Raw genomic sequence first — 16,832 nt, 5'->3', positions numbered from 1 at the left:
GCTTTTTTATTGCTATTTTCGAATTGGTAAACCTCTCTGGCCGAACAAAGCCATACAAATTAGAGCGCCTTTCATGCGCTCCTACCGAGAGTATATGGAAAAATTGATTTCCTCTACTCAACTTGTCAGCCTGAGATGTTACAAAGATTTATCATTGAATTTGCAGAACGCCCTAAATCATATTTATAACCATAGAGTAAATCGGATTCAATCAAATCCATTTAATAGAATAAAATCTAATATGAATTTGATGGAATCCGTTTATCTGGGCGAGCTTGAGCCAGAGATCTGAGAGATAAATTGATGTTTGCATGAAAAGCTCACAGGATAAACCTTTAAGCCATAGCATATAGGCTAAATGTATAGTATTATAGTACGGAAAATGGAATATATATGTGGCTATAGCTCAATATGTCACTATGATAGCTTTAGAATAAGTACGAATGGAGCTCAACTAGGAAATACTCTCTGAGATTTTGATTCAGTTGTTGGTGAAGTTAAAAGAGTTATGCATAAAATGTATTAATAAATTAATAATAAATAATAGATTCTTGATACCAAAGTTGGTTACTTTACCTCTTAGAACTTTTGATATATATCTGAATATAATTAAAGTATATGGATGTATAGATTTGTTGGCAATGGACAGAGTTATCGATTATGTTAACGGACAGACGGACGAAAACAAGAAACAGCCAGACGGACGGACAGACCGATGCATATGGGCAGTTAGCTCGCCAGTTTATTAGAGATGGGTGGACGGACAAGCAAGCGGACAGACGGATGGAAATGCGGACGAACAGACGGAGGCTGACGGAAGGACGGAAGGACGGACGGGCGGATAGGCGAACATACCGACGGACGGAAGAACGGACGTACAAGCGGGCGGACGGACAGACGGACATATAGGCAGACTGACGAACAGTTACATAAACCTTTTAATAGAGATGGGCAGAGGGGCAGTCACATGGATGGCCAGTAAGCTAGCCAGCCTAATAGAACTCGTCTGCTGTTCATGACTCAGCATAAGCGTTTCTAATAGTTTGAGAATATACTAAGGGACATGCCCAAACCAATTGAATTATGGCCACTAATCGTATTCAGCCGATACTTATATGAGTTCGTGCAACACTTGTCTAAAGATCAAATCTGTTTGCTTGATTGTTGTCAGCCACAAGCATCGCTGAGACTTACAAATTCGGATTTGGTTATGCGAATCAAATCAGTTGCGCTCTTCATGTCAAACAGTTCTTGGAACTCCGACAAATTGTATATAAAGTGCGTCAGCGACAAGTTTTGAGTTTTTGGCCGAGTGTTCCATAGCCGTTTGCCAACACGGGGATATTTTTTTTACTGTTTCTGCTTGCCGGTCGCTTGGGGGCCTTGGCACTTTGTGTGAGTTTAGTTTATGGGAGCATTGGTACAAATTTTCTATACACACACTACTTTCCAACAGTTGCACATGGCAAAAGTTTCTGAGTGCACTCCCATATACCGCCCAGCACTCGGCCTGAGCGCCTAGCCCCTACCCCCTACCCACTCAGCCACATAGCCACATCGCCCCATTGCATTTGGATTCGATTCACAGTCGGTTCATGAGCTTTAAGAGCTTAGGAGTATTCTTTATTGTTCATTGGCCAGAGTGGCCATATTATTGGCAATCCTCGTTTGATTCAAGTGCCGAATGCATTTCCATCAAGCCTTGATCAAACAAAATGCTTCAAGGTCCGCTAATACCCTGTATTGATTTAAAATGAGCTGAACATGCTCACACTATGAATAACATTAAAATAGCTGGCATAAGCCTACGCATTAGAGGCGAATCGATAATAACGTCCTAATAGGAGTTGATGGAATGGCTTACTCCTTGACTGACTGAACGACGGGCTGATGCACTTGCTAACTGGCTAATTGAATGATTGATTGATTGACTGATTGAATGATGCCTGATTGACTGATTACCTTATTGAATGATTGACTGATTCAATGATTGAATGATTGAATGATTGAATGGTTGGCTGATGGAATGATTGAATGATTGAATGATTGCATGATTGCATGATTGCATGATTGAATGATTGAATGACTGAGTGATTGAATGATTGAATGATTGAATAATTGAATGATTGAATGATTGAATGATTGAATGATTGAATGATTGAATGATTGGATGATTGAATGATTGAATGATTGAATGATTGAATGATTGAATGATTGAATGAATGAATGATTGAATGAATGAATGATTGAATGATTGAATGATTGAATGATTGAATGATTGAATGGTTGAATGATTGAATGATTAACTGACTGACTGACTGAATGATTGAATGATTGAATGATTGAATGATTAATCGAATCAGTGCCTGACTCATTGACGGAATTTCTGATTGACTGATAAACTTACAGCCTAGCTGACTCATTAACTGACTCATTAACTGACTCATTAACTGACTCATTAACTGACTGACTGAGTGACTCAGAGACTGATTGACTAACCAACGGGTTTTCTACAGTAACTGACCGAATCTGACTTACTGATTGACTGACTGACTTACTGACCGATTGATTGACTGCCCGATTGATTACTTACTCAGAATGGTTGATTAACTGCGTGACTCACTGATTGACGGATAGAGAAATTTCCCCAAACTGATTCACTGATTGAGCATTGAGCACACTTTGTGCTGTGTCTCGTGCACAGTTAGATCTTGTTGAGTAAAAATTCTATTCATAAGCCTGGAAAATCGACGAAAAACGTTTGCCATGCGAGCATTCAAATGCTGGACATTTTCTACCCAATGTCAATATGGGCGCACTCCGAGTGCAGCCAAAGAAAAATATGCTGAAATGTGGCCAACATTTGATTACTTTTGTCGTTGTTGTTCCCATTGGTAGTATTTCTATCTTCGGGAATGTGCTATTCAATCCCTCTCGCCCGCTCTCTCTCTCTCTCTCTCTCTCTCTCTGTCTCTGTCTCTGTTTGCGCTTTTATGCCAATTTCTATTTGTGTTACGCTTCGGCAAACAGTCGCAGAAAGACGGCGGCAAATCGCTTATAAAACTAAAATGCAGCCAATGTTATGCAGAAGCCCAGAATTGAACCCAGAACCAGACACAGACCCAGTCAGGCTTCGTGCCTGTCGCAATGTCATATTGCAATGCCATTTGAACTGCATTCAGTTGGCTCATGCTCTTGTCTATGCCAGCCCATCGATGTATGTAGGGGTGGTCCTTTTTGGCTGAACCACGTTCAATGTCCTTGTCACCCGGAGCCGCCCGTCAGTTCATTTTGCACGCATTGGCATGCAGTCAGTTCTGGCACTCAAAATTCAATTCAATGTTGAAATTATTATTTCACTTGTTGTATGTGTGTTCGATTCTCGTCCTGGGATGCCTCATTGTCGCACACTCTGTCTCCCCTTCACTACTGCTGTGTGTGTGGGTGTGCTGTTAAATGGCTGCATGGGTATGAGTGGGCACTCAGCTTGTCTCCCCGTGACAGTTTGTTTGGCATTTAGCAGTGGAAATCAAACGTGTAAAAGCAACAAGCAACAAGCAACCAGAGCAGTAAAAACACATACAAGCATCGCATAGCTACCCACTACCCGCTGCCCCGCCCACAGTGGGCCACAGGCCCTCATCGAACAGCTGCTGCCAATGGAGTCTCGAGCACTTGTTCCTGCATTCGATCCCATGCCTGCCATGCCCATGCTCCACTGGCAATGCCAACTGCACACTGGCTCGATGTGCAGCAAACATATATGAAAAAAGCAGAAGAGAGGGGGAGAGGGGCAGGCGAAAGGCAGAGGGCAGAGGGCAGAGAGCAGAGAGCAGAGATCAGAGAGCAGAGAGCAGAGAGCAGAGAGCAGAGAGCAGAGAGCAGGAGCAGCAGAGGCAGTAGAGCAGAGAGCAGAGAGCAGGAGAGCAGAGAGCAGAGAGCAGATAGCAGAGAGCAGAGAGGCAGAGAGCAGAGAGGCAGAGAAGCAATAGAGCAAGAGAGCAGAGAGCATGAGAGCAGAGAGCAGAGATGCTAGTAGAGATAGAAGCAGAGAGGCAGAGAGCAGATATCATATATCATATATCATATATCATATATCATATATCATATATCATATATCATATATCATATATCATATATCATATATCATATATCATATATCATATATCATATAGCATATATCATATATCATATATCATATATCATATATCATATATCATATATCATATATCATATATCATATATCATATATCATATATCATATATCATATATCATATATCATATATCATATATCATATATCATATATCATATATCATATATCATATATCATATATCATATATCATATATCATATATCATATATCATATGTCATGTATCATATATTACTTTATTTTATACATTATTTTCTGCTTAGCTTCTGACACTGTGCAGCGTTTCCGGCTCTTGTCATTGTCCCAGTAGCAGCGCCAGTGCCACTGTCGATGCACGGTGTCTGCCCCAGTCACAGTCCCAGTCCCAGTACAAATACCAATCCCAGGCCAAAAACATGATGCACATGTTGTAAATAATTTGCTAATGGCGCCATTGAAGCTTTCACAGGACGACGGACAAGTGCTCAAGAGCATTAGCTCTTCCAGTTTTATAGTTTTGAGTGCAACATATAGACGAGTCATAGTCTGTCACTCACTCAGTGGAAGTCTCCAGCAGATTCGCTTGGCTGCACAAAGAAAGAGGAGAGGGGCAGCAAGAGAGAGACAGATAGGGAGAGGCAGACAAAGATGCTTGATGCTGATTACTAAAGTGTCAATTATTGTATCGAGACAAGTTTAACGTCAACTTTGTCAAATTTAATGTCAAGTTTAACATGAAACACAGTATCTGTCTGCTCTGCAGTCTATTTCAATCGATTTCAGTTATGAAATTAATGAAATTAGCTTGAGCTGTGACATCTTGACGTTCTCGGCTCACCTCTGCTTTGGCAGCAACACCTGGTTTGCTCTCTCAGACCAATTGGAGTTTGCAACGCACTCGGTTTCGTGTTACTAAATCGTGACATTTTCAAACCACACGCGGAATATAAATTAAAACTTGCATGAAATATGCCAAGGCCAATTGAAAGTTTATATTAATTGCTGCACTGTTGGCAACTAAGGTGGCTTCGAAGGTAACATCAGGTGTAGGAGCCCTTGGTAACATGATATTTGATAAATTTACTTAGTGGTCGGAGCTATAAGAAGGAGTTAAAAGCGTAATTGAAACTAAATTTTTATTTTGATTTAAGGCTTCAGCTGAAAATTGATTTGAATTGATTTCAGTTTTCATTAGATTCGATTTCTTAATTCCTAATAAACATATTTGAATCTCTATTGCTAAATCTTATTTGTCATGTCAAGTCAAATTTTAATGCTCTAAAACTTTGGAAGATACAGTTTTATTCACCTCTAAGTGACATTTATCCAAAGTTAATAGTTGAGATCAACGATCAAGTTTCCAGCTCGAAAACTATAGAAAATAGGGGGAATCTTAGCCTATGAATAGAAATACTAACAGCAAATATATATATATATATATAAAGTAAAAGTTATATATATTATATTTCTTTTAGTCATGTTTTTCCATATTATGCAGACCAATTAATTATTAAATGGAATTCGCTTTCTGAATGCCAAATCCAAAATAAATCGCATATAAATGGAATTATAACTAGAAGTATTCTGCTTCATATATATGTGTATATATGTATATACATATGTAAATATATATATATATTTTTTTTTTAATATTTTTATATATATATTATATTTTTTTGTGACTCTTTAATGTGGACTATCTCGCTGTCGAATCGAATGCCAATTAGGTGTTTTGATTAATTGGTCATTTGTTGCGCCGCTAGGTGGCGTGTTTGTAGCGTATTTAAGACTGTCATGTTTACAGGGTATTCGGCATGCACACATGCACACGGACTGGTGTGGCAAGCGTGGCAAGCAGCTGCAAAAACTTTGCCGTTACACGCACATGCCACAGACACACACACGCACACGCACACGTATGCACATATGCGCCCGCATGCAAGTCGCAGCTCGAGTTTTTTTTGTTTACTCCTCTTATTTCTTAATTATATTACTGCTTTTTTTATTTTTGTTGGAGGGCTTTTCAATGTGTAGCTGTTGGTAAGACCTTTGGCAGCCATTCATTAATTAGCATGTGGCCACTCCCAGGCGGCAACGTCGACGGCTGACTGAGCTCTTGCCAACAGCTAGGTATGTGCGTGTTGATGTATCTGCCTCTGGCTCTGGCTCAGGGTCTGCCATTGCCTCTGCCTTGCCTTCCTGCACACTCTGTCTCTTTGTGCTTATGGGGAAAAAGCTAAATATAATCAGTTTAAAATTAAATCAAATGCAGCCAAGTCAAAATCACAAAAGTCGTTGCCCTTTTTGTCGGCTGCCCCTAAAAGCAGGCAACGAAAAATGTTTTTTTCCAAAATGATTAAATAAACACTGCGGGCAGATGCGAAAAGGAGACAAAATGGCTGAATCAGAAGAAAAAAAATGCCGCCTTGTGCAAATAAACATTTAAATCGAAATAATTTTGTTTTCTTTTTCTTTTTTTTTGCTTTTGTTTTTTGTCGGTTGGCTTGAGCGAAGGGAATTGGTTCTTTGAGTAGCTCACTCAATTCGCCTCGCTATGAACTAATTTGCTTTACTGCTGGCGGCGCTAAACACACACTCGCATATATATAGACGAGTAAGCACGCACACACACACACACACACATAGAATGAGATATACCCATACACATGTATTATTCATATAGCCGCAGTAAAAGTCCTCTAACGTCGACATCAACATGCCCAGGAGCTAACTTAGCGGACGCGTTGGCGTGCGTAGACTTTTAAATGTGTGTGGTGTGGGGGATAGGGGAGCCCTGCGATTCGATGGCGCTTTGTGCTTATGCTGGTGCGGTGGTATGTTGGCACGGTGGTACGGTGGTGCGGTGGTGCGTGGCACGTCAAGCGTGGGGCCGCAAAGGCTGCCCGCTCGCCCGCCCGCTTTCGCTTGTGCGGCTTATAATGAGTTATATATTTTGATGCCAGGCAACTGGGGAGCTTTTCAATTTGTGCCCAATGGCTGCGGCTGACTTGAATTGCGTGCAAGGACTTTGACTGACGACCAGCGCCTCAAGACCCAACTCATGAGCTCTTCAGCCAACCCTCAATGCCATTACATTTTCCAATTAATAATGCAATTCACATTTATCTAAATATCAAATGAACTTTTTGTACATTTCTCGATGGCAAATTGCTTAACAAGCCTAATCAAGAGCTCAAATCAAATGTGTCTCTATTGATATAGATTGGAGTAGTATTCGAAGTCAATTGAAGAGCATTTGATTTAGCAATGAGTCCAGATGATAGACTGCTTCAATATAGGGAACATTTATCCAATCCTCTATCCTCTATCCTCTATCCTCTATCATCTATCCTCTATCCTCTATCCTCTATGCTCTATCCTCTATCCTCTATCCTCTATCCTCTATCCTCTATCCTCTATCCTCTATCCTCTATCCTCTATCCTCTATCCTCTATCCTCTATCCTCTATCCTCTATCCTCTATCCTCTATCCTCTATCCTCTATCCTCTATCCTCTATCCTCTATCCTCTATCCTCTATCCTCTATCCTCTATCCTCTATCCTCTATCCTCTATCCTCTATCCTCTATCCTCTATCCTCTATCTCTATCCTTATCCTCTATCCTCTATCCTCTATCCTCTATCCTCTATCCTCTATCCTCTATCCTCGATCCTCTATCCTCTATCCTCTATCCTCTATCCTCTATCCTCTATCCTCTATCCTCTATCCTCTATCCTCTATCCTCTATCCTCTATCCTCTATCCTCTATCCTCTATCCTCTATCCTCTATCCTCTATCCTCTATCCTCTATCCTCTATCCTCTATCCTCTATCCTCTATCCTCTATCCTCTATCCTCTATCCTCTATCCTCTATCCTCTATCCTCTATCCTCTATCCTCTATCCTCTATCCTCTATCCTCTATCCTCTATCCTCTATCCTCTATCCTCTATCCTCTATCCTCTATCCTCTATCCTCTATCCTCTATCCTCTATCCTCTATCTCTATCCTCTATCCTCTATCCTCTATCCTCTATCCTCTATCCTCTATCCTCTATCCTCTATCCTCTATCCTCTATCCTCTATCCTCTATCCTCTATCCTCTATCCTCTATCCTCTATCCTCTATCCTCTATCCTCTATCCTCTATCCTCTATCCCTATCCGCTATCCTCTATCCTCTATCCTCTATCCTCTATCCTCTATCCTCTATCCTCTATCCTCTATCCTCTATCCTCTATCCTCTATCCTCTATCCTCTATCCTCTATCCTCTATCCTCTATCCTCTATCCTCTATCCTCTATCCTCTATCCTCTATCCTCTATCCTCTATCCTCTATCCTCTATCCTCTATCCGCTATCCTCAATCCTCTATCCTCTATCCTCTATCCTCTATCCTCTATCCTCTATCCTCTATCCTCTATCCTCTATCCTCTATCTTCTATCCGCTATCCTTCTTCCATCCTCTATAACTGTAGTGTTTTCTTAGTCTATTACAAGTTGGTTACTTTGACTCAACAAGCTTTACTCGTGTTTTTCAATGTTTTTCATTTGTAAAGTGGCACACGGCACACGGCTTCGCTCTGGCTTCTGAGTGCAGACGTGCATGCAGCACACGCGCCTTTAAGTATGCTATATTGCGATAAGCGCACACACACATATACAAGTTGTACACACGCATACACATGTACATGTCGCTATATATATGGCTGGCTTCAATAGTTAATGGGTGTAGGGTGCTGCCTCTCGGTAGTTGTATCTGTCTTTGACTGCGCTACCTGTGCTACCTGAAGTACCAGGTAATAAATTAAATGATTTATTAAATGATATGAACTTTATGCAACTTTACACACACGCAAACACATGCAGTTGTTATGCTTCCGGCGGGCTACCTCGTCGATTGCCAAACTTCTTAGTGGGGTCTGCTGCCTAAGCCTGGTCAATGGCATCTCATCAATATTTGAGATCCGCAAGCCGACCAAACCGGGGCTAAGTCGGCATAACTCAGCGGCTGAGCCAAATTGTTTGAGAGTTCATCAGCTTGGCCATCTGGCTGGCGATAAGGCAAGAGGTAAGCAGCTTAGGCATGGCCCGAGTCTCGGGTCAGTGGAGGCTGTTCGAGACGCTTTCGAAGCCGCAGTGCGCTGACGAAAGCTAATCTCTTGAATTATGACGATTATTATTGGTATTAGAGTTACTATATTATTGTTATTAGCGTGCGCTAGATGTGGCATGCCTCGTGCCTGGGACTCAACAGCGTTGCCCGCTGCTAAATTGCCTATGCCCGTGGCACGCTTAGACAACTCATGAATGATTCAAAATTCGATTAAAGCCGTAAATTCCAAATTAGGTGTGCAACTGTTTTACTAATTCACTTAGCCAAAATCCTGCGAAGGGCTTGCGTCCGCTGCTTCCAACTGCCAGGTTAGTTTGCAATGCACAAAGTAAATGTTTCTTCTGCAGTTGAAGCGTGCAATTGGTACATAGACTTGTGGATACCCTACAGAGTCAGGAATACCTATAGACTAGGTACTGCGACGCATAGATCGGCTTTAGAATGAATGCAAAGATTTTGTAACTGCAACCGTTGGGTGCTCCGTAAATTAGTGCAGCTTTAGTTGAGTATTCTGAAACATATAGCAAATCGGCTCTTTCTCTATGTAACAGCTGTGGCAATACAACTCTCAAGAGGTAGCAGCCGCTGATGATACACCTGCCAGCTGCGCCCTTCATCAATGCCTGAATTGGAGTCTGCCAACTTAACAAAAGTTCGCATCTATCAACTCACCTTGAAGCATATGTACAGCGTATATGGGCCTTTCGTCTCTTAAGCAGCTCTCGCCTGAGTTGCTTGTTCAGTGATTGTAGATAAGCTGCTCTACAGATCTAAAGATTGGCTTGTGAGCGAGTATTATACCTATATACCCATTGCAAATGAGCTTACAGGGTATAATGGGTGTGTCTAAGTGTATGTAACAAGCAGAAGGAGACGTGGCAGAGCCCCTACTTTATATATATTCTCTATTAAAAAAATTAAAGCTGCAAACTTTAAGTTTTATTATTATTTTTATTACTTATTATTTATGTTCGATAACGCATTCCTTATCCTGTTATCGATTCAAATATCTATTCAAATTTACGGTATGGGCTTGTTGAGACACTTGAGCTTTGGCAAATACTTACTCATAGGGCTGTCATTATCACGCTCTGCATATTTGTTTAGGAAAGTCCATCCAGAAGAAAAGTTATTCTACACTTGTCTGGCTAGGCATGTGTGAGCAGTGCCCGTTCAGGGCAACTCCTAGTCAGACACTCTGTTTACCTTTCAAGTATTTAATATATGTTTCCTTCTCTGTCTCACTCACTCACTCTCTCTCTCTCTCTCGTCTCTTTGCAGTTACCGAAAAGGAAATACGTCAATGGTAAGAATTTTGTTGTTGCAGCAAATTTGCATTTTGCAATTTGCAATTTGTTACATGTCACAAATCGTAGCGCCTCTTAATGAGTATGTATGTATTACACACATGAGTTCATTCCATTCAAAATATTTTTCTTTTGATTTTTCTTTTTCATATTGAAATTAAATGTAATCATGTTCATTTGTCTCTCTCTCTCTCTCGCTCTCTCTGTGTGTGTATTCTCTGTGTGCATTCGCTTCGAAATTCGAAATTCGATATTTTTGTTGAATTAATGCAATAATGAGGGCCAATTCGAATGCTAATGCGAATGCGAATGCGAATGCGTCACAATATGTAAATATCAGTTGGCGTCGGCACAAAAATATAATTAGCATTAAATTAAATAATGCACACAAATTGTTGACATTCGATTATTAAATATTTACATTAATCCATTTACTTGTATAAATTTCCCTCATTCTCTATCAACATAATCCATATATATATAAATCTATATATATATAGATACTCAGCTACTATATGAACTTTTATTTATGTTAAATTTTTAATTCGATTTTCATTGTTTTCTTTCATCTATTGTGGTTTTTATTTTTTATAAACATTTGGACTGTTAATGTTAATCTTTAAACGTCTACCTCTCCCTCTCTCTCTGGCTCTCGCTCTCTCGCTGTCTCGCTGTCTGTCTCTGGCTGTCTCTTCTTGCATTTTGCTCTGGATTTATTTTGTTTTACCTCGTTGTTCTCTGTATCTCACTGAACTCTAAACTGTGCTATCCCAAAAACAAAACAAAAAAATCTATATCATTTCGAAGGCACAAAGGTTTTCTCAAAGACTGCCCGAACGGTCTGCTGACTGAACAAGTAAGTAAGATAAGTAAGCAGCGATATGTTTACATCATATTATTATTCCCAACTACTAAAAAGCATTAACCTCAACAACATCCATAGCCAGACGAAGTCTGTTTGGCCCGGCCTGGCTCGACTCGACAATTTACAATTTACTTTAAACAAAAGCGAAAGCAACAAAAGCCCAACTGCAAAACTACTTAGCAATGCCATCTGCTGCTTCTTCTTTTTCTTGCTCTTCTGCTTTTTTTTATTTACATGGCAAATTTTTTATGGCCATACTCGAAATTTTATGTTTCGGCTTAATGTTTGTTTGGCCTTGCGCCACGCTCATTGCCAACGCGATTATTGTTGCCGCAGCTCTGCGGCTTTTTGGCCTCTTTGCAGCTGCCACTGAAACTTGTCGATGTTTTTTTTTAGTGATATTTCCAATGTCTATGGCTATGTCCGCAAAGGGGTATTTTGCGACACCATCGACCACACTAAATATATGTGGAAATAAACATTTCTGTCAGCGTCTGTCCCTGAGGCAAACACTTGACATTGCCAATATGGCTGCGAGCATTTAATATATTTAAGTCAATTATAAAAGCTGGAGACAACAATTATGATAATAACAGTTAATAAGTCGAGAGCACGGAGTTAATGGATCCTTGGCAAGAAGAAAAGTTTTTAAGCAACGTATTTCTATAGGTTGAGACAGTGGGTCGACTAAGTTTTTTATGATTGGAGGTAGGTAAGGAAGCATTAGCTGAGTGTGGAGTTATTGAAATCGTCTAGTTAAATACTGCTTAGCTAGGCACTGTTGTTTGCTAGCATTTCTATGCATCGATATTTATCGATACTGAGTCTTTAAATATCAAACCTTGTCTAGAATAGTTGCTATTCGCTGTCTTCTTTCGTTCGCATAAGTATCGATAACTATCGATTATGAGACTATTTAGGGTGACCTAGTCGCTTAGCTGCTCGCTAATGCCATTTTTCGTATCGATAATTATCGATTAGTAGCCTTGGCATGCCTAACTTGGTACTAGGATAGTCGTCAGGCAAACAAAGCTAACAAGTACTTCTATTAGTTGGCATTAAGGTGAAAAAATAATCAAAGTGTAGAGGCGCCAGGGCACTTTATAAACTGAGGTGGCTGCGCGGTATCTGCTAGTCGTGCAAATGAACTTTAACTAATTTTTTTATTCGATATATATATATATATATATATTATTTACAGCATACTCAAAGGTATTTGCGGTTTTCAGGCAACTCATGAAGTGATGTATTGCCGGGGCCTTAAATAAATTTTAAATAAAATAAAATGATAATAAATAATATTAAAAAATATATGTTACAGCTATTTTTGTGCCACATGAGTTTTGCTCTTATTTGATATTAAATTTAGTGCAGAGTTAAAATCGTGTTTTTGCTTCATAGCGAACTGAAAATGGGGTTGGGTTTGAGGTTGATCAATGAGATAGGTAATATTTTCCGATCAGATGTAACTAGCATGTAACCAATTATAGTTGTTGAGCCTGCGAAACATGAAACTAATATGACTGTATATACGTTAAACTAAATCAAAACTAAACAGCTAATCTCTGTTGCTCTTGGTTAATTTCAAAGTGTTTTCCTAAGCTAACTGCAATAATAAAATTAAACTGATCTGAGCTAACTTTATAAAAATCTTTCTATTTAATTGTGCTTTATCTATGCAGCTCTGTTCATGAAAATAGTTGTGCGATTGACACAGCAAAATTAAGTTGTAAACACAAAAATTGAAAGCAATTTGAAGTGAATATTAAGATTGAAATATTTTGTTGCCAATTTCGATTTTTATTTTGATACAGAAAAAATTAACAAAATTTGGTTGTTCATGAAAATAGTAGTGGCTACTTAAAGAGAAGGAAAATCTATTTAACATTAGTCATTTAACTATATATGTTATGTTTTACATATACTTTTTGGTCTCATCTTAGTTGTTACATTCAACAATATTCTCAATTTCCTTATAAGTTTTGCTCTGATTTTCCTTTCATTTTCCTATCCTTAGCACTACTATTTCTATGAACGGCCGATTTTCAATGCAACTTGAATAAATTCCGACCGAAAGTAACGGCATTTATTTGTAATTCACTTCTCTAAATTATGGTTTAAGCAAAAAGTGGGCATTTTTTAATTTTTAACTTTGCAATTGGTTTAAGTTTTGCGTAGTGCGCAGCGCTACTATTTTTATGAACAGATCTATATGCATATATTTTTTATATATATCTTGACTGCAAATCGATTAATATTGAAGCGGGTTTAATTCTTATTAAATAAAAATATTCATAGATATAACATATACGAGGTCAGATCAAAAACTATCGATTTTCGATTGTTTTCTACAGTTATATTCCCAACTTACGCCTGGTTTGGCATCAATGCGACAGCTGAAGACGATTATAAAAATGTTTTTAGAATTTTTTCGAGTTATGAAAAAATCATAGTGTATAACTTGAAAGGAAGCAAAATATAAATATTCATAAAAAAAGCAAAATTATCGATACTCTATAAACACACTCCGTAAATAGTACTTGCAAGCGGAATTAATTTCGATAACATTTGCAGTCTTGATTCCATTTAGTAAGCCTATTAACAAATATTTAAATAGATATTTGCAATATTTTTATTCGATTTGATCTATTTTCTTGTTGTTCATTATAAACGTTCCATGCGTACAGGGATTCATCAAAATTTATAAGCAATTTTTCCCAGACGGCGATCCTAGTAAATTTGCCTCGTTGGTGTTTCGAGTGTTCGATGAGAATAATGTAAGTAAATCAGATGGAAGCAATGCAATTGGATTAATTTATCTATTTATATATCCCCAGGATGGAGCCATTGAATTTGAGGAATTCATACGTGCGCTGTCCATAACATCACGCGGAAATCTTGATGAGAAATTACACTGTAAGTCGGTCAGCTGCTCAGGCCAGTTTAATAAGCATTGAAAATATGTTCTCTTCAATCAATAGGGGCCTTCCGTCTCTATGATGTCGACAACGATGGCTACATAACTCGAGAGGAAATGTACAACATTGTTGATGCCATTTATCAAATGGTGGTAAGTGCTCACGGCATCAAATGAAAGCATATAACATAAAAATAAATATGTCGGGTCTGTGTCAATTTGCCGAACTTCCATTCTTTACAGTTTTATCTCTTTGCCCAATAACGATCTCCCTGTCTGCTGTCCTTGTCGCTTTCTCTTTGTTCACTGATTCTCGTCACGAATCTGTCCAGATAACCTCTCGCTCTCACTGAGCAGCACTTGGGACTACCTTTAGAAACAGCTATCGTTGTCTCTCTCTCACACACAAGGAAATAAGCAGCCTTTAGCTAAGACGCACACCCAATCGGATAATCATTTTACAACAACTCTACACAAGCTCTCCGGCTTACACTAATACAGCTGCAACATTTGCAAGCTGTAAGCACAAAAACTGAATTGTGAAACTTTAAAACGGAATCTATTGTTACATACATACATATATATATGTATATTTATATATATGGGAATTTATTGAGAATAGTAGTTAGGGTCAAAAAAGTTGAAATACTAGAAATATCTTTTTCAATATAATCAATAAATAATAATAAAAATATATAAATAAATGGGTTCGTACGTCTGGCTGTCTCTAGAGTTTTCTTGTCTGATTTACAACTTCAATTAGTAACTCATGCATTTGGATGACTTCAGGCCTTAAAATTAGGTGTATGGCTTACCCTTTTCGGACTCTGGAACGAGCAGAGTTATAATTAAACTTTCCTTTTTGATTTCTGAACTTTGTTCAGCTGAAAAAAGGTAAAAGGCTGCAGGAGCTAAAAACTTCCATGTGTATATAATATATATAACATATACATATATATAAATATATCGCATATATATATATTATATATATATATATATTTTGTATGTATAAATAATAACGAAATGTCCTTCCTTTTTGCTGCAGGGCCAACAGCCACAAACGGAGGATGAGAATACGCCGCAGAAGCGCGTGGATAAAATCTTCGATCAAATGGATAAGAATCACGACGATCGGCTAACCTTGGAAGAGTTTCGTGAGGGTAGTAAAGCTGATCCACGTATAGTGCAGGCGTTAAGTTTAGGTGGTGATTAACCGCAGCAGTTGTAATTCGCGATTGTCAAAGAGTTGGAAGCATGAAGCAAAGACAACGAATTCGTGCACAATAAATACAAATATGGTTTGATATATGCATACACACACACACGTGCATATATATATATATGTCCATATATATATGTGTATAGTATAAATGGTTAAGTACATTCAACAACAAGCCAACACACACACAAACAGACCCTCAAAATCCCACACACAAATGTCATGGCAAATTGAAAGCGGAACTTGAATTTTTGTTTGGCTGAAAATTCAATTAAATTGCAAATATTTGAAACTAAAACATAAACACGCAACAACGATGAAATAAAATACAATTAACAATGCAACCCACAGAGGAATGTTATGCAAAAATTCGTCAGAAAAAAAACTCTAAAAATATATAATATATATTTATATATATATATAGCAAAACACCAATTAAAATAAAGGAAATGCTTGTTTTTTTTAAATTACATATGTATGTATGTTTATATAAATATATATATATATATATAACTTAAAATTAGGCAATTGTTCTATTGTGAAAGCATTTTTATTGAAATGCTTGCAAAAAAAGGGATAAAAATGGAAAAAAATTTTAAAATCAGAAATTTTTTTTTACGTTTTTTTCTCTCGATAATAGATGAAATACATGCAAATATGCTAATATACATAAAATATATAAAATATGAAATATTTTAGGCGCTATGCCTAAATCTAATGCTAAAGCTTTTCCAGAAATTAGGGCAAAGTTCCCTGAATACTCTACTAATGGATGCTTCGATATTAATTGAATACAAAATTTGCTTATTGTGAACTAATCAAATACGAAATATATATGTATATATATATATACATTTATATATTTATATATATGTATATATAATGATAACTCAACTCAAAAACAAAGTCAGGAAGCTTTTTGTGTATTTTCAAATTAAAAAGTTTTTAACTTTCATATGAATTAAGTCGGATTCCTTCAATTGACACGAATTGCATGTGGCATGCCCCCAATATACTTATATATATATATATATGTATACATACTGTACATACTTAGTTATGTATATTCTAATCAATTCTTTCAGCTGAACTTTGTATGTGTGCGGAATTCATTTGGATTTTTAATTTTTTTGTTTGGTTTGCTCCCACAGTAAACAATGAACATTTAGAAGAGGTAGAAGTAGAAGAAGAAGAAGCAGCAGAAGAAAAAGTAGAAAAAGCGCAACTCCCATAACTCGAACACTTTCTATGTGAAGCAACTTAAATCAGATCAAGTTTTCTTA

The 16,832-nt window shown here is 37.9% G+C and overlaps 1 protein-coding gene across 5 annotated transcripts in view; it reads left to right on the top strand.

Moving 5' to 3' along the window:
• Nucleotides 1-15,966, top strand: part of LOC111593067 (frequenin-1) — a 35,030-nt gene extending 19,064 nt beyond the window's left edge. For all 5 annotated transcript variants that reach the window (XM_023305645.2, XM_023305643.2, XM_023305647.2 and 2 more), the window contains 6 exons: nucleotides 10,523-10,547; nucleotides 11,356-11,404; nucleotides 14,101-14,190; nucleotides 14,251-14,329; nucleotides 14,395-14,483; nucleotides 15,376-15,966. In XM_023305645.2, the coding sequence (XP_023161413.1) occupies nucleotides 10,523-10,547; nucleotides 11,356-11,404; nucleotides 14,101-14,190; nucleotides 14,251-14,329; nucleotides 14,395-14,483; nucleotides 15,376-15,543 (500 nt within the window). In that variant the 3' untranslated portion in view covers nucleotides 15,544-15,966. The remainder of the gene's footprint in view (nucleotides 1-10,522; nucleotides 10,548-11,355; nucleotides 11,405-14,100; nucleotides 14,191-14,250; nucleotides 14,330-14,394; nucleotides 14,484-15,375) is intronic.
• The last annotated feature ends 866 nt before the right edge of the window (nucleotides 15,967-16,832 follow it).

This window comes from Drosophila hydei, unplaced genomic scaffold (genome assembly GCF_003285905.1).
Source record: "Drosophila hydei strain 15085-1641.00,03,60 unplaced genomic scaffold, DhydRS2 tig00000426-arrow-arrow-pilon, whole genome shotgun sequence".
NCBI classification, from domain to species: Eukaryota; Metazoa; Arthropoda; class Insecta; order Diptera; family Drosophilidae; genus Drosophila; species Drosophila hydei.
Note: the sequence above shows the minus strand (reverse complement) of the source record. Positions and strands in the feature narration are given on the sequence as shown.